Genomic DNA, 19,901 nt, shown 5'->3' on the forward strand with positions numbered 1-19,901 from the left:
CCAAATTTAAAGGTTCTGTTTTCGATTTCCCTCTTTTTTTTGCGATACAACATAGATACAGGTGCATCTCAATAAATTAGAATGTCGTGGTTAATTTATTTCAGTAATTCAACTCAAATTGTGAAACGTGTGAATCAAATAAATTCAATGCACACAGACTGAAGTAGTTTAAGTCTTTGGTTCTTTTAATCGTGATGATTTTGGCTCACATTTAACAAAAACCAACCAATTCACTATCTCAACAAATTAGAATAATTCATAAGAAAAAAAAACATTTTTAGTGAATTGTTGGCCATCTGGGAAGTATGTTCATTTACTGTACGTAGATGTACTCAATACTTGGGAGGGGCTCCTTCTGCTTTAATTACTGCTTCACTTCGGCGTGGCATGGAGGTGATCAGTTTGTGGCGCTGCTGAGGTGGTCTGGAAGCCCAGGTTTCTTTGACTGTGGCCTTCAGCTCATCTGCATTTTTTGGTCTCTTGTTTCTCATTTTCCTCTTAACAATACCCCAGAGATCCGCTATGAGGTTTAGGTCTGGTGAGTTTGGTGGCCAGTCAAGCACAACAACACCATGGTCATTTAACCAACTTTTGGTGCTTTTGGCAAAGAGAAGAACTGCACTGTTGCCCAGTTGTCCAAAGTCATCTTTTCAGATGAGAGCAAGTTTTGTATTTCATTTGGATTTCATTTTGGCAGTGTGGACAGGTGCCAAATCCTGCTGGAAAATGAAAACAACATCTTTAAAAAGCTGGTCAGCAGAAGGAAGCATGAAGTGCTCCAAAACTTCTTGGTAAACGGTAAACTTTGGTTTTCAAAAAAACACAATGGACCACCACCAGCAGATGACATTGCACCCCAAATCATCACAGACTGTGGAAACTTAACACTGGACTTCAAGCAACTTGGGCTATGAGTTTCTCCACCCTTCCTCCAGACTCTAGGATCTTGGTTTCCAAATGAAATACAAAACTTGCTCTCATCTGAAAAGAGGACTTTGGACCACTGGGCAATAGTCCAGTTCTTCTTCTTAGCCCAGGTAAGACACCTTTGACGTTGTCTGTGGTTCAGGAGTGGCTTAATAAGAGGAATATGACAACTTTAGCCATTTGTGTGGTGTCTCTTGACCCCAGCCTCAGTCCATTCCTTGTGAAGTTCACTCAAATTCTTGAATCGATTTTGCTTGACAATCCTCATAAGGCTGTGGTTCTCTCAGTTGGTGCATCTTTTCCTTCCACAATTTGTGATTGTGTAGCCCAGTGAATCAAATCAAACAAATCAGTGAGACCATTTTGAGCGCTCAGCAAACCTTTGCAGGTGTTGTGAGTTCATCAGTTGACTGGCATGTCACCATATTCTAATTTGTTTAGATATTAATAATTTGTTAATTGGTGGGTTTTTGTTAAATGTGAGCCAAAATCATCACAATTAAAAGAACCAAGGGCTTAAACTTCTTCAGTCTGTGTGCACAAAATTTGTATTAATACATAAGTTTCACAATTTGGAAATTTTGGATTATCGAAATATAAATGAATTTTTCCATGATATTCTAATTTATTGAGATGCACCTGTATACATTATTATTATTATTATTATTGCTTATTTTTTAAAGAAATATAATCTTGCCAAAAGCAAATGATGAGATCAACCGCACAGTAATAAATACAAATTTATGTAAACTTTTTGTGTAAAAGATTTGGGTAACACTTTACAATAACAGTACATGAATCAAAATGTACTAATACCTGAATTAATAATAACTTGACTATGAACTGATGGAGACTAACAGGGAATAGTACAGAGAACATGCTAAAAGAACACCTCTCTCTCATAGAGTGGACTCATTGGTTTGGTGAAAAAAATAAACGGAGGCCACTTGGATGCCTAATAAAAGATATTCACCATCAATTTCCTGTTTAGAGGACAACACACTGAACATTTGATTGTGTTTTATATAATATTTAAGTAAAATACAAGTTAACTTGTCCCCTTGATTTAAGGTACACTGATATTTAAAAGCTTTGTTAAATCAAATGTGTATTTTACCTTTTTAATTTCTGCGCTTTAAGTGCTGGGTAATGTGTATCTTAAAGTAATCATCTTGGATATACTGTTGCAAAATAAGAATCACCTTGGTAGATGTTAATTGAGATTATTAAGATAATGACTTCACATTACTACACATTACTAAATCATTAACAGCTCATAGACTAACATGAATTCATGACTTGTTGATGTGTCATTATGTCATGACTTTACTTGGGGGGGGGGGGCACATTATTACTTACTCATCATTAATTACTTATAAAGTAATATGAATTCATGACTTGTTGATGTATCATTATGTCATGACTTGTCTTGGTGGGGCACATCTTTAAAAAGTTATCAATTCCACATGTTCTATACATATTCAACTCATCTAAGTAAGGTATTTGGTCCTTTTCGGTGGTTTGTCAATAAGTTGAAGAGCAGAGGTGCTGTGGCTGCATTTGGACCGAGAAGGAACTGAACAGTAGGAGGAAAGTTGATAATTTGAATTGGCGATAGTGGCCCAAAAGAAGAGCCAGACAAACGGCTGATATAAAGACAGTAAACCAATCCATAACATAACAAACGTAATAATCAGCATCTCTATGCTAACTGATTTTAATTTGGAAAATTGTGTATGCTTAAATGTTATTGTAGGACAGCAGCAGTGGAATCACTCAAAACCGAATGATAAAATTGTTTTTAATTATGAATGCATCATTGTGCGTTGGATGAGTTAGGTTAAAGGTAAATATTGCAATAAATCCACTGTCTTTCACTGATGGTTGTGACACAGCTGGTAGCAAATTTATAAATTGTGCCATTTTCATACATCTTGCTTCTAGAACATGTGTGGTTTAGTTTATCTCAAAGTGTTAATTAATACATTAACTATCATGCAGGAACTAACATGTAATTAAGGTAGTGTTATTCATGCAGTATTTCATATGACTCATGTCACAGTTAAGTTAGTTCTTCATTAGCTCTTGATTAATACATGTCTTAACTCATCATTAGTTCATAGTCAATTATTATTAATTCAGGTGTTAGTACATGATGATTCATGTAGGCCCAGGGCCAGATTAACACTTTGTTGTACCCTGGGCAACAATATTCAAGGGCCCAATCATCACGACCCCGGGATCACCATAATATGGTCATATACAGAATATATTACTGTAATATACAGTAAATATACTCAATACTTCAAATTCTAACTGTCATCAGGTGTATTTTGATTTACAAATATTTAAATGCTCATAGAACTACAAATGCACTACTATGTCCCCTATCAAAGACATTCACTCACATATAATGCTATGAAAACAAAACACATCAGCATCTGTATAATCTGGTAAAATTGACCCACTACATTGAGAGGGAGGGAAATATCCTCCATTTTCACAAAAATGAATAAATAAGCAACCACTTTCAAACCATTGTTTATTTAACAACATTTATTCCCAATATAAATGTATTGAATTGATAGAGCTATAACAGAAGACCACAGACAACACATCAAGAAACATTCTCATTTTAAGCAGAAATCACCCTGACAGGGTGACCCTGTCTCCTCAGAATTCAACAAGGCAATCAAGTTATTAGTCCAACACAAACAATTTGAAATCTGCCAGTTATCCCTCCACAACAATATACAGCATTTTAATAAAGCTGAAACCTCAAGGAAAAAATAAATAAATAAAATGCAGTATCACTATTATCTGCTCATAAACATTTTTATCCTAAGCTCATTTTAACTTGTATTAAAATAGAACAACAACATATTACAGCACAATTAACCAGTTAAACATTTTAGTGCTACATAAACATTTAGAAATCTGTCAATTTCTCTGAAGAAGACAAGACAGAAATAAATGCTACATAATCTGGTAAAACACACAATTTTAGTCCTAAATAATAAGGAAGTACATGTTTGAATTTGAAATGCCTTCATTTGGCAAACACATCTTACAATGGCTTTTTTTCTGGACTTTGACTGTGCAAACTGGTGTATAACATCTTCCAAATCAAGGCCACTAACAAGTTCATGTCCAATAGCTAAAATAGAAAGATAAAAATAAATACTTCAAAACCTGGCAAAACACACAATTTAATCCTAAATAATTAGGGAGTGCATGTTTGCTTTCATTTGGCATCTTGAAGAAAAGTCCTGGCTAGCTGAGTTGTCCTCGTCGTTGACGGAAGCTGACTTAACAGAACTCTCGGCAACATTAACAGGAGTGAAGAAATGACCTATTTTAGGTATATACTTAAAATTTTCTGCGTTTTTGATGTCCTTTTCCTTTTTTAATTTCCGCTTCGCGCTCCCACTTAGCTTCTCCATGTCAGATTTTTTTCTGTTGTAGCAACGCCTGACGTAACCCGCTCGGCGTAACATTTGACACACCTCATGCGGACTGACCAATGAGGAGAGGGTCTTAACTTGAGGCCCTCTCTTCATTGGTCATTCCGCATGAAACTGACTCTCAACCGCTCTCAACTCACGTTCAAAGTCATAGGCAGCGCAGCGTCTCTCTGTGCAGCGCAAAAGCCCGTGTTGACAGTTTGTTTAATGTAAAGCGGGAGATTACCAGATACAGTATTTTGCTCGTGCCCTTGCTTCCCTGGGCCCTTTAGAGGTCTTGGGCCCCTGGGCAATTGCCCAGTTGCCCTTATGGTTAATCTGGCCCTGTGTAGGCCTACTGTTATTGTAAAGTGTTACCCAAATTGGTCCCTAGCTAAGGACTAAATAAAAATAATAATACAAAACAGTCTTCTTTATATAGCCCTAAATCACAGATTCAAACGAATAATCTTACATATAACTACACAGTTTCGTATGAAAAAAACTGTCACTTTAATCTAGAACAAAATATATCTAATGAATGTAAACTGCGGGAAAGTCCTTAACAGCTTCGACTGATTCATAAGTCATTCCCAAAAAAACTGGACCGACTCATGGGTATCGGACTACACTACACTCGCTGTATTTTCAGAAGCCATGTTGCTAATTTGTGAAACATTGCTTTGAGTTGTTCAACTACAAGCGAAAACGGAACCGAATTCATTTCTGGTATTTTTAACGGAACCTCTTCTTAATAAAAACCCACAGAATACATACAGCCATAGAATGAGATATATGGCCTTTAAATAATAGCAAGGGTTGTAAGTATTACATAGTATAACTTTGGCATTTATTAGGTTGAAATGCTTTGTTTATATAATCACCTATGGCGTCACAGATCCATGTTCGTTCTGCCGTTCTCAAGGTCAAAGCGATCAAACATTACCGCTTCATGTCTTTGAAACAAAGACAGATCCATCTTTTTAAAGGAATGAATTCCAAACCTTAAAAATATTATCAAAACAGTATAAAAAATATATCCTAATCTCACTTTTATACCTATAGGCATCAGTTCAAATTTGTTCTTGTGAAAGCATCAGTCATAAGTCGTATTGTGTTATTAACTCACACAAAAAAAAAAAATTAATGTGAGATTCGTTAATTTATATATTAAATAGAGCAAAAACACAAGAAAATATAGGCCTATCAGAAATGTAAATTTAATTAATAAGCATGATCATTATTATTATTAAATTTATAAAACCCAACCCTTTAATGCCTTTAATGTTGTTTTAACTTTTTAACTCCCAACAGTAGTGCATGCATGGTGTTAGCAACGGCAAGGTCATGGATTCTCAGCATGAACTGATAAAAGACAATGTAATATAAATATATGCCATGCATAAATAAATTAATGACACTCTTCAAACCTAATTATTTTAAGAATCTTTACTGTGTATATATGAAGCCCTGCTACAACACACCCAGTGTGTGAAGGTGAGTTCATGCAGCTCTGACGTAAAGGCTGACATACAGCCACTTTGGTGAAGAAGGGGGTGGGCTGCAGTGACAGACTTCTCCTTATTGAGGAGGAGTTGCCAGCCATCCGAACCCCACCCCTTTGATTACCTCGCTTCTGTCTATGCCTGTCTCTCATTCCTTCTCTCTCTCCCTTTTGCTCTGTCTGCCAGGCTGAGTTGGTTTCAGACAGTGCATCACAAACACACACACACACACACACACACACACACACATACATGTGCCACTCTATGTCTCTAGCAGCTCTCCACTCATCTGCTCTCTCCTCTTCCTTCTCCTCACCCACCATGGAGTCACATCACTAAAGAGTGGATTATTCCCCCTGTTTTTCCTCTTCTCTCCTCTTGATTCGGTGTGTTTGGGTGTCTGTTTCAAGGTGGGAATGCTCGTGTCTGCGACAGCGCTGTTGGGGGCTACACTGGGAACCGTGTCTGGACTGTTGACGCTGTGTGGTCTCTCGCTGCTGTGCAAGAGCTGTAAGAAGGGGAAACTTGAAAGAGGGGACGAGGCAGACCCAGAGAAAGCCAAACCCAGTATCCTGCATACTCTGACACAGGTAAGACCAATATTCCCTAACACACAGCCATGGACCAGCAACCAGATCTGATTTTAAATACAGACAAAGAAGAGCTTATAAAACAACAAACAGATATGAGAACAAAGACTGGGATATGCCATGAGTAAAATGTTCTGACCTGAGAGGAAGGATGGAAGTGGCACTTACATAACACAGGTTAGCACACTGAGGCAGAAACAATGATGCTGTACTAAAAAGGATTTATTTGCATGTATCTGAAAAGTCTTTAGTAGATGACTGTGTCATTATTGAATAATCTACATGCCTACTTATAATGTAATATTATGGTATAAATGTACTTAAAAATTGTGTTCTGCTCTGTGATTTAGTAAATACATTGTAAATCAAATGTAATGGCTGCAAAGGTAATGCAATGTAGCTGTCTATATGTCACCTTATTTTAAATTGCTGCTGTTACTAGTGCCTGGTGTAGTAGGAGCAGAAAAGCCAACACATTCTTATGACAATATTTATGCAAACTTGTGGCTAATTCGTATGAATTTGTATGGTCTCATTCATAGGTTTTCATATGATTTGCTCACTCCCCAGTGACCATTATGTTTAGGGTTGGGCCTTCATGCTTACTTTTTTCCTAAAAACTATATGTTTATCATATGAATTCAAACGAAACCGCCATTTTGAAATAATTCAAAGAACACTGAGTTCATCCAGTAACAGGCTTAACAAGTTAAGAATGGTGAGGGACAAGTGTGTTATTATTAGAATCTTCTCCAGAGTACTTTTATAAGAGATAAGATTTTAGTTTAGAAATGATTCGTCTGTCTGTGAACTTAAAAACACAGACAGACATGCTGTTGTACTCACACTCTCACACTGATGTTGTTCAGCATCTGCTGAGCTTTCCCTGAAACAGTCCTGAAACTGAGTCACGACTCACATAGCCGCATGCACACACACACACACACACACACACACACACTTGTTCTTCTTCTATTTTTTTCCTTTTTTTTAGCTGTTTTTCTTGTGGGGGCCATTGGCTGGTGCTCATAATGTACAAAATTTCAGATTTTTCCTTTTGAGGACATTTGGTCATCATGATGTTGGCAAAAACTGACCCATCCCCACACACTTCCTTTCATAGTCTTTGTATATGTATATGGAGTCATGAATAATCACTTAAATACCATTATATGTGTGTGGCTGTATGCTGAAGGAAAAATAAGAAAAAAATGTCTTCATTTAAAAGTGACACTAGATCTATTGGGACATTTATCCATTGTTTTAGAGCCCTTTAAAATTTTCTTCTTCTCTCACCCCCCCCCCCCCCCCCCCCCCACAATTGCTTCCCCCTTTCAACGCATATAGATTCAAAGCATCATTACAGAAAATGTATGCTGAAAGCACAATAAGCATCACGCATGCTTACAGTATGTGTATAGTACACGAAGCTGGGCTATTCAAAATATTGAGACACGCAGAACATACAGTCACGTTAAAATAGTAGTCTTTTTTAGCGGTTTAATATTCACAGACACTTGTCCATATCACAATGTGATTAAGTGCAAAACCCTGCCATTTGATTTATACATCTATGTGACGAGTGGGGCGGGGCCGAGGGACATGGGAGCGAGGCCGGGGGAGTGATTGCAGATGAACTACACCTGTTCGTCCCACCGGTCTCGAGGCCCATGGAGGAGATGGAAGGATATAAAACTGGAGCGACGACAGTGAAGGACGAGAGAGGACCAGGCCTGGGCTTCTCTCGTCCTTCACTGTCGTCGCTCCAGTTTTATATCCTTCCATCTCCTCCATGGGCCTCGAGACCGGTGGGACGAACAGGTGTAGTTCATCTCCAATCACTCCCCCGGCCTCGCTCCCATGTCCCTCGGCCCCGCCCCACTCGTCACAATCCAAATTTGACCAAAATCTGTGACATTTTGGGTTACACAGTAAATTAATTTTTTTATGACTGGAATCTGTGAAATCAACAATCCCTCCAATCATTCTCTCCATTTATGAAAGAGATAGTGCTGATTGTGAGATTGTTCATTTCCTTCTTAAATCTTTCAGCCTCTTTTGATATGCCCAATTAAAATGTAATCTGTGGCAGACATGAGCAAAAACTGATTATATAGTTCATTTCCTGATGTTGTCTAAAGCACCAGAGTGAAGACAGAGCTGAGTGTTACTGGCCTGTCTGTATTTAGAGGATTGTATGTGCATGTGTATCAGTATATATATTTAGAGATAAGGTCAGTCTCATATCTGTCTCACTGCACCAGTATTTATTAATAATGAAGATGAGAGGTGTATAAGAATATCCTCTCTCGCTCCTTTCTCTGTGCGCTCTATTTCAGCACGATAACTGCCCACCTGGGGGAAATGGAGTGTTCTGGTATTGATTTTTTCATTCATGCTTTCCTGTTTTAATCAGACACTACACATCAAAACCTCAATGAGACATTAAATTTAGTCATCAGAAAGCCCCTTAGTGAAATGCCCCTGTCTCATGTGAAGCCAAGGTTTTTAAAATCAGTGCTGAGTATGTCTCTGAAGCTTTGAAGGAATGGAAATGATTCATTCATACTGAGACAATATTACTTTTTTATATTTCTTTTGGTTGATTAGGATTAGTCTAGTTTTATTGAATACACTCTTTGGTTAAGATCAAGTATTACTGGAATGGTATTACTGGGCATAATCAATGTTTTCTGAATATTCCATCAGAATTTTTAAGAACTTTGTGTGCAGAACACCTAATGGTTTGAGTGGAGTAACCTACTACTTTTGTTTTACCTATCTATTCTCAAACCAATCATATTATTTCAGAATTTTTATTTTCTCTTTCTTATTTATGTACATGTCTTAGTTCAGTGTGCAGAAGTCCACAAAGCCCATCCAGCCTCAAGCATCTTTGAAGTTTCCTGAAATCTACTGCCCCAAACCTTGTGTCACTTCTCAAGAGGTAATAAATGACACGTCTGCTGCCGCGCTCGACACCTGTAACCAGACAACCGATCGTGAGGAAGTCTTCTCCCTCCCGCGGCAAGGTAAGGATATGACCGCTAAAATCTAATGGAACTCAATGGGGGAGGCTGTGTTCATGTGTGTGTGTGTGTGTGTGTGTGTGTGTGGTTGTGTGGCTTCCTTATGCATTCCAGACCACTTGGAGTTTGGAAAATTGGAACCAACTTGGAAATTAAAATTTCGGCCATTAAACACCATTAGCATGTTGGACACGAAATGGAATTTGCTGTTGCTGTTAAAATCTGTGCAGATGTGGCCCAGAGGCAATTGTCAACCTCTCATATTAAAGCAGTGAAACCTGCTACTATAATAATGCCCGGTGGTTGACATACATTGATCTGACTCATAGCTCACAGCTTCTATCATGTCAAGTAAAGGTTGCACACAATATAATAATTCATGTTCAAGACCTTCCTTTCTGAGCAAGGTTTGACGTTTATCCATCCACTAGTAGATGCAGAGAAAGAAAGATAAGAAGTACCTCTTTGAAGAATTTAACAGCACGTGTTTTACTTCAATGTCATGCTGTGTCAGCTGAGAGTCACACCAACAGCGCGATGGCATGTGATGGTTTACATAGGAATATTTTGTATGCATTATTGTTGCTTACATTGTCCATTTTTGATGTTGCATGTCTTCGAGCAGCACTCATGAATGAATGAATCCTGAATGAATCAATGTTATTGACTGAATCGGTTATGTAAGTGATACCATGACTCACTTTAAAAAGACAGTAACTTGTCGCCATGAAACAGTGAAAAGTCCCAGGAGAACCAGAACTAACTTGTATGTAATGTTTTTCGGGTTCTAGAGAATACATTGGCTTTTAATGAGAAAGTTTGCTCCTAAAATTTACCCAGAGCTGAATCTCATTTATATTTATTTTCTTCATATTAGCTTCCGCAGATGAAACGCCCTGCACATCTGAGCAAACTGGTGCCATGACGAAAAGTAGCTCTATCCTATATCCTAAACTACACTTCTCCATCAGCCTGCACAAAGAAAATGGAGAGCTACACATCAGCATCGTGGAAGGTAACACACATTCATCTACTTTGATGTTTCTAGAAAGGGAATGTACATTCACTGTTTTACAAGTCAGAAAGCATTTTCAATCAAGTGTACCATCTGAATGATTGTGAAAAAAAGAAATATGCAGTCGCTTTAAAAAAAAATAACTTTTTAAAGTTGGTTTTTATGTTAAACTCCAAAATAAAGATTTGTTATCAATAAAAATAGTAAGAGCATAATAAAGTTTCTAAAACTTAAACTAAAATTAAAACATAAAATACAAAACTATACGCTATACCATTATATACCATACATAATACTAAAATAACACAAATTTAAGTTATTATTTACTGATCATTTGGCTGCTGCAGCCAAATCATTGATTCTGTAAATTCTGTAAAAATAACAACTGAATCAGATTCAAAATATAGAACATTTTTGGTATCCTTTGGATACTGCATAGAATCATAGTCTTAAGCTAAAAAAATGTAGTCTGCTCACTGCTCATGATACACCACACTCTGCAAACTCTGTCAACTCCGACTGCCCAAAATCTGCAGACTAGCTCTGACTTTAGACAGCTCTATTGCAAAACAGGGGGAAATATCTGTGCAAAGGCCTTACAAACACATCAACTCAGACGACAGACACAAACAGTTCTGGACTCAGCTCCAGTGAAGCTGTAGGAGCATTTTACAGTATGTGCACAGGTCATCTGAAGGTCACACAGCATGAGCAAATATATCTTTAAAAAGCAGGCTTTTATGGTTCATCCAGGTGTGTTGTGTTTATGGGATTGGTGTCACTGTACAATGGTTCTGCTCTGCTTTCCGGGCTGGAACAGAGGGTGGTTTTGATATTCAAAACTCTCTGTGATTAAACCAATGTTTGAGAGAAATAAAAGCCTCTTTCAGGCAGCTTAAAGCCTCTTAATCACAGAATTACCATTTCAATAGTAGCAGCCTTGATTGATACGCATCATTATCGGTAATGAGAGTAAATCTGCTTTAAACTCAAAACCTCTATTCTGCACATCCCAACAGGAAAAGGGGAGAGGATCAGTCATGCCGGCTGAGATTTAGAAAGGAATGAAAAGTGAGGAGTCAAAAAAAGAAACCGCTTGGTGCCTCTGCGGCTTGGAACAGCTTCATGTGGCCCAATTTGTCATCCTGCTCCTTGTTATAATATGACTCATATTCTCTTTTTTTTTTGCAGCGGAGAATATTTCAGTGGAGGCTGGATGTGAGGGATATATATCAGGGTGTGTGAGCGTCTCTGAAGAGCAGAGGCATGCTCACACAGCCGTCCACAAGCTAGCCGCACATGTGCAGTGGGGAGAGGAGCTGGTGTTTGCTCTCTCCGTGGAGGGCACAGAAGACACAGACAGTCTAGATGGAGAAGTGGCCCTCTCACTTCACTGCTGTGATCGATTCTCCCATAATTCCACTCTGGGCACAATGCGCTTTAAGCTGGCTGATATAAGCATGATGTTGGATGCTGATTGCTGGGTTGACTTACAGCCACCTAAACAGGTGAGGAACATTGCTTAAAATTCATTTGCACATTTGTCACTATTACATTTAGTTGAGTGATGCAGTTACAAATACCAACTTTGTCAGCTGGTCCTTACTTCATCAGTGTGATGATCCTCATCATTATTCATTTTGGTGTTTACCGTGTGCTAAATCTGAATGTTTGAATGGAAAAAATATTAAATCGTTATATATACAATTTGTATTCTCAATATAAACACTTCATGTGTGTTTAAACTGTAGTTTTTACATCCCAGGATACCTGTTTGAGGTATGGCTGCATACATGCAGATTTTGTTACACACGAAATCTCTCAAACTCAGTTAAATATGAATTTGAAATATTAAATTTAACTTTTAATAGTGCACAAAATTTTCAGCCTACATAATACAAATATGCAAACATTTTATGATTTCTTGGTATTTAAAGATTTATAAACTGTTAGAAAATAGAGAGATGCCACTCACCACCACAAATGAAGAATGACCCAAATATCAGAACAGAGTGTTCCAGTAAGTCATGTAATAAATAGGAATATAACTAAGTGGATTAAAAAAAACACACACACACACACTGTATGAGCAATGCCGTGCTATGAATGTTAAAATATGAATAGACCTGTTCCTAAATAAAAGTAAAAACATTATTTGTTTTTTTCTTTATTCCCTCAAGATGTAATAATATTGATCTTTTGATTGGATCGATGTTTTTCATTGTATGAGAGATATTTATCCCTGACAATTAAGACTTTCTCTGTTTACTTTTATTTTTGTATATCTGTTTGCACCGTACTGTTGTTTGTTCTTTTTTGGACCTCACTTTTTGATCTAGTTTGTTGTATAAGAAAACCAAACAAAGTACGAATAAATAAATGAATAAATAAATAAAAACATATTAAAACACAGGCCTGAATAAAATGAAATAAAATTGAAACATAGACCTGAATAAAAAGTGAAAACATATTTAAACATTCTAAACACTAAAACATATGAAGTACAGCAGTAGGTGATATTCTTCTGACACACTTTTCACAATAAGAGGTTGTCGTGGTCGCAAACTTGGTGCCAGATTAATATTTTAGCATAGGATTTTGTGTTTATGTGTTCCTCAGTCTCCACAAGTGCAAAGTGCCTCAGACATTTCTTTTGGACATCCACAGAATAGATCTGAGACTTTATTAGAAGATACTGAACTCCCTCCTCACCTTGTTTGTTTTAAATCAATCTCTTGGGTCCCAAACTATACACACACACACACACACACACACACACATATATGCGCACGCAGTCCACCCCCACTATTGTGTGATCTGTTGATGATGTCATAGACCTCCAGAGCTAGAGATCTTTATCTGCGTCATCGCACCCCCCAGAGGAGATCCGGTTCTTACAGACACATACACAAAGACATGCCAGGAATTACTAACTACCATTGGACAAGAGAAGAGAGAGAGGAGAGAGAGAGAGATTTTGTGTCTGTGTGTGTGTGTGTGTGTGTGTGTGTGTGTGTATTTTGAATGTACTATATGTTTCGGTCCAGGCCTGTGATAAAAAGGATGACGCAAGTTGAACTGGGTTATATAAGCATCATTAAAAATGTATTATTTGTTCACATAAAACAAAATGTTCACACACTCTTTCTTTTTGAGTGCTCTGATTTTTCAAATGATTCGTGTTTGAATATTCAGGATAGGACTTTGGCTTGTGAATGGAAGACCTTGGACTGTATTATTTTCTGCCTTCTTATTCCATTCTTGCAGCTAGGTATCTTTGATGAATGTGGGAATTAGACGGAAAGTTATGTACTGTGTATATGGGCAGATATATCTGCATGCATTGAATGTGATTTCAGTTCAAATCCAGACTTCAGTTTTAATAATATTATGCAAATTTAACTCAATGACAAGAATGTCCATCAAAATAATGATTGCATTACCCTAAGGCTTTCCGTATCATCTGATAAATCCAATTTATTCCGAGATTATTCCTCCAAAAGAACCAGATTATATTTCAGAATTTGTGAAAAGAAAATGTCATGTTTTGCTCATGCAGCTGATTATGTGGGGCGGACTTAAGACAGAGAAGGTTTGGCAAAGGTCATGATGCTAATGAAATCCCATCATTCAGAGTGTTTAATGTGAGGACTGTGCTGACAATCTGACAATTTCAAATCAGCAGATTACCAGAACATTTGCATGAAATGATTCCTTATGCAGTCAAAAGCCAAGTTCATTAACCCTGCAAAGAGATCTTTATGAATATGCAAATACTAAAATCCATATTTATGTGAAGACAGAGTTAAGTAAAATATCCTGACACAAAATGTTTTTTTCAAGTCAATGCTTTTAATAATAATAAAAAAAACTGACACAAGAAGTAACCCAGTCTTTTTCAGCAGGAAGTGGCATCATCATCTGGAGAGCTTCTATTGTCACTTAGTTATCTGCCAGCAGCCAATAGACTTGGGGTGGTGGTAATGAAGGCAAGAGGACTACAGTCAGACAAACTGAAAGATAACATAGGTATTTACCCCAACATATGACCTAACGACACATAAATTAATATGAACATTACAAATAATCCCAAATCAACTATTAGTTACATAACCGTCTGGATTATCTCTGCTCTAAAATGGAAGTGAGCTAAAGATTCATCAGCTCAGTGCAATGCATTTAACAATTCAATTAAATACACTACCATTTAAAACAAGAGGGAATAATAGTTAGTTTTTTGTTTTTTGAAAGATGTCTCTTATGCTCACCCAAGCTGCATTTATTTGATCAAAAATACAATAAAAACTGTGACACTGTGAAATATTATTACAATTCTAAATAAATGTTTTCTATTTAAAAATGTTTTTCAAACAATTTTCAAAACACTCACATTTCTTTATTATTCCAAACGTTTGACCGGTCGTGTATATGTACACACACAATAAATATATCCATCCATCCATCCACTCATTTTCTAAACTGCTGGTTCTAAATAAAGTCAGTACAATCAATATTAATATCAATGTTTTAGGTGTAATAAAGAGAACACTGTATCCTGTATGTTTTCTGATAGATCTATCGGTAAAGCTGACCTTAAAACATCTAAATGCCAAGCTGAAGAAGAAGCAGACGCGGCGAGTGAAGCACAAGATGAATCCAGTCTGGAACGAGATGATGATGTTGGAGCTGCCCAGTGAGTTACTGGCTAAATCCAGCGTTGAATTGGAGGTCCTGAACCTGGCCAGTCCCGGGACCCTTCTCCCCCTGGGCCGCTGCATGCTGGGGCTCTGCACCTCTGGGACCGGCCTGCAGCACTGGAAACAGATGTTAGATAATCCACGCAAACAAATTGCTATGTGGCACCCTCTATACACCTAGAATACAGGTTAATATTCTGCAAAACTTCACCTGCACACAGTGATTGGTTAAATGTGTGGTTGGATTGTTAGGACACTACTCTATTGCTGTGTAAAAACATAGTACTCCAATATAATAAATATTTAACTAGATATAATGTGTGAACCCAGTTGTTTTAATTCTGTAATATGAAACCGTTTTCTCTGCAGTACTAATATTGTTACACAATAGTTTAGAGTATTTTAATGTAAGCAGTGCTGCATTTAGCTTTGCTGTTGTTAATGAGTCTTCAAATTACTCACTGCTATTTTAAACTGGTCCGACTTGGAGCCATCCTCATCTCCTAACACTTGTCAGATATAAAATATGACTGAACAGCCCACTCAGTCAATATCATAGTGACTGATGGGAGAGAGAAGCAACGGCTCAGATCTGATGTGTAAAGCCTGGCTGGATCAGATCAGGAGAAAGGTTAAACTAATGTATCTAACCAGGTTTGGCAGAACAGATGTCCCTCATAACTCATCCTGAATAAACAATCACAACAAATATTAGGTTAAAGCATTCTTTGTCAGATGAAGCCCTTATATGATCCACAGGCAGGGTTTTTCTGAAAGCATCAGAAAACAGAAGTCAGTCTATTGTGGTCGGGAACACTTAGAAAGACATTCGAATATAATTCATTTTCAAGTTTAATAGCAAACAGTGTGGTTTTCCTGCTATGAAAGCTTATGGATCCTCTCAGTCACACTGTCACAGCTGGAAAGATGGAGTCCTGCTCACTGACTGTAGATTGTGGCTAGTACCTTTACCTTTACAGCAGTAATATAAAGGGTCTCAATACTGCAGCTTAAGTCTCCTCAAGATGCATGAATACAGAAAAAAGTTTAAATGTACCACTGTCTTTTAATTTAAAAAATGTAAATATATATAAACAGCAGGATATGTATTCTATATACCATATGTGTATTAGCAGGATAAAGTATCTCAACAGGTACTGCCAGGCTCCAGGAAAGTTACTTTATACTCTTGAGTGTAATAGAAGATGGTGTTCTCTACCATTATTGTGCTTTAGGACATTTTAGATGACAAAATTAAACTCATAACTGTAATGAAAATTACTCAGTTTGGAGATGAAAGTCTGTTTAAAAAAATTGGATAAAATTAAAAAAGGTAATTGCTCATTTTATTTCAATTAGACAATTAGACGGACAATTTTTTCCCCAGAACTGCGAGAAACAAAATCTAAATCGTGAAAAAAAAATGTCTAAACAGAATTGTGAGATATAAACACACAATTCTGAGAAGCAATTGTGAAGCAGTTTCTTTTTTACTATTCTGAGTTTTTATTAGATCTCTCTGATATAAACATGCAATTCTGGGAACTTGCAATTGTAAGGTAACATCAGTTCTGATCTTTTTTCTTGCAATTCTGTTATAAAATTATATAACAGATTGTAGGAAAATCATTTATTTATTAAAATAATTTATTCTGTATAGAAAACAGGCTTCACTCATCAAGCTACGGATCTATAGCTCAATGTTGTAAAATGCTGAAATTTTGTCCCATTAAAAATGCTTCCTTCTTTCCAAATCCAAGTCAAATTGTTGCCAAACACAACCAACCCTGATTTATTCCAAAAATGGGTTTGTGTTTCACCATTCTAGAGGTGACATGCCAAATACCACTAAAATCAAATATTGTGCATTTGTCTAGGAAGAAATGTATATTTTTCGCTATAATCAACAAAGTAGTGATTCAACCAAATGACAAATTAAATCAATCAGCTGTAAGTGAATATTCAGCTAAGTCACACAAGATATTTGCTGAAGTATTTGTTGTTTATTTTAGTGTTAATCTGTTTTGTGTGACCTGATTACAATAACATCTCCAGTTAGACCATAAATTATTCATAATGTTTATGTCAGATATGTTTAGATATTTTGATCAATTTAAGCTTTAAATATATTTGTAGAGGTTCCTTGGGTAGCAGTAAAAAAGCAATGAAATCCCCCATCTTATGTGTAAAAACATTAGATAACAATTTTTTAGCTCTATTTGTCCTTCAGTTATGATTGAATATTTACAGTGCAATGACTTTTGAATTGACATGATTGCTGTGCTTGATACTTTCCCAGAGAGGGGTGACCAATGTAATGTTAATCACTGCAGTCTGATCCATCTACATGACTTACTGCATTACACTCTCGATTTCGTACTGACAGAAATGTATTTTTAATCCACAGATATGCTTGAATCAAATAGCCACGTGTTGGTGTGAAATAAATATTACTTTCTCAGAATGTGTTATTTCTCACGTGTTTGCTTAATGTCAGAGATTTGAATGATTTATTTACAGAATTGGTCAGACTTGATAGATGACACTCAGATGAGCAATATCAGGAAGTGACAGATATCCAGACCAACAGCAGCACTTCCTACAATCAGCGGCAAATGAACACACACTGAGAAATATATCAGAGAAAGACAGAGAGCAAGAATGGGAAACTAAATGGATCACAGAATATTAAAGAAATCTTTCTTTTGCCTTTTATTTCTCCCTCTCATTTTACACATAAATAGTGTCTTGTTGCATAACAGGTGACAGTAATGTGTTCTGTGTGGTTAGTGGTGGGCACGACAGAGCACAGTAGTCTGTATAATCAGAATGGACGAGTCCACTGACTGTCTGCTCGGCAGCCTTGAAAATGGCACAGGATACCAGCGGCAACTGCAATGCATCACTGATGAGCTTCTTACATAACTCCACTGATAAAAAAACAAACTCCCACCTGCTTGATATTGCCCTGCCAGAGCTAGAAATGATTTTGCTGGCTCGCTCTTCCCAGAGGAGCCGTGTGTGAATGAATGAGAGAACACACTACAAGTCACATGACAAATGTCTTTTGTCTGTTACTGTCCTTATTTCAGAAGGACTGAGGGACTGAAAAATGATGGCTGATCACTGACAACAGGCTCATTGATCAGGGTTGTGCTCTTCAAAACTCGCAAGTAAATTCACATAAATATGTTTCTGATCATGTGAAAAAGTGGAGAGAATGACCCGTGGAAAGGATTTTCATCACTCTTTCCTAGTTATACACGACACATATCTAAAGTTCATTCAGATGTTTTAATGGAGAATAAAACCGTGCACATGTTCATTTAAATGTACTGAGTGAGAGTTCAGTCAAACATGGGCTCTTAAAATCAACCAAAAACTGATTGATTTTTCAAAATGGATCCAGGTGTAGGAAAGGAAAGGAAACCAGGTCCTCCAACACACCCACGAATACACCTGGGAATAAAAATCTGTTCAACAGGGAACGTCAATCTGGCTGTGAATGAACTAAAAGGAAAGTGAAAGACGGGGTCTTCTACATGATCAAAGAAACAGTTCAACAGAAGTCAGTCAAACTAATTGCTCTTTATGGCAGCGAGATATGGGGAGCCCTAAAATCCCAAGATTTCTCTAAATGGGAAAAAGAAGAAATCGAAACTATGCATACACAAATTTATAAAAGCATCTTAAAAGTAAACAGAGCAACCCCTAAGAACTCGTGCAGTGCTGAATTTGGACAATACAAATTATTAATTAGTATTCAAAAAAGAGCTCTGAAATTGTACCAGCACCTCAAATGCAGTGAGGCAAGCTCGTACCAGGCTAAAGCCCTGCAGAGGAGTGCCCTTTTACAGCTGGTGCTCAAACTACACCCAAACCAGCACGGCACAATCCGGCCCAACCAAATCACACAGTTACAAAAACACAATCACATTGCCTAAAAAATGTGAAAGATGCCACTAGAATACAAAAGAAGATGGTGCTCTATTTATAAACCAGCAGAATACCTGAGCTGTGTAAAAGAGCACAAATTGAGAAAGACACTAACAAAGTACAGACTGAGTGATCACTGTCTGGCTGTAGAGCGAGGACGGTACAGAGATGGCAGCCACGAGAACATCACAACATTAGAGCTGCAGATTTCACTACATTCCAAGAAATACAACCAAATTTTATGGCATTACCAAAGGCAAAAAAATTAAGTAATATTTTAGGAGAAAATTCCAGCATGATTGCAGGGGGAGCAAAATACCTATCAGCATGTCACAAACGAAGAGAGTCAGGCCTTGGACAAAACTAAAGCAATTTTATTTTATTTATGTTGTAGTACATAGTAAGTTTTTTTTTAGTTAAGACAATATCTTAACTATTTTCATATGTCTTGTTTATAAAAATGTTTTTATTAACGTAATTATTTGTGTACTGAATTATAAATCTATTCTTGTTTTGTTTATGCATTATATGCCAATGCTTTGGCAAAACTGTGCAAGTCATGCCAATAAAGCTCACATGAATTGAGTTGAGAGAGAGAGAGAGAGAGAGAGAGAGAGAGAGAGAGCATATTAAAGCTCTCATTATGGTTTACTGTTTGAAAACCGCAAAATTAAAGCTCATTCCTTCCTTTGCCCAGCATGAACAGCATTAAAGCACTGTCCTCATTCACATTGACCACAACACTGCTTTGAACAAGAC

At 37.1% G+C, this 19,901-nt stretch overlaps 1 protein-coding gene across 1 annotated transcript; it reads left to right on the top strand.

Moving 5' to 3' along the window:
• Window positions 1-6,038: 6,038 nt before the first annotated feature.
• Window positions 6,039-17,670, top strand: LOC132106881 (synaptotagmin-13-like). Its single transcript, XM_059512960.1, has 6 exons — window positions 6,039-6,465; window positions 9,317-9,497; window positions 10,372-10,509; window positions 11,701-12,017; window positions 14,415-14,538; window positions 15,083-17,670. Exons 1-6 carry the CDS (start codon window positions 6,292-6,294, stop codon window positions 15,385-15,387), a joined length of 1,239 nt encoding a protein of 412 aa, XP_059368943.1. The 5' UTR covers window positions 6,039-6,291; the 3' UTR covers window positions 15,388-17,670.
• Window positions 17,671-19,901: the final 2,231 nt, after the last annotated feature.

This window comes from Carassius carassius, chromosome 2 (assembly GCF_963082965.1).
Source record: "Carassius carassius chromosome 2, fCarCar2.1, whole genome shotgun sequence".
In the NCBI taxonomy this organism is placed as follows: Eukaryota; Metazoa; Chordata; class Actinopteri; order Cypriniformes; family Cyprinidae; genus Carassius; species Carassius carassius.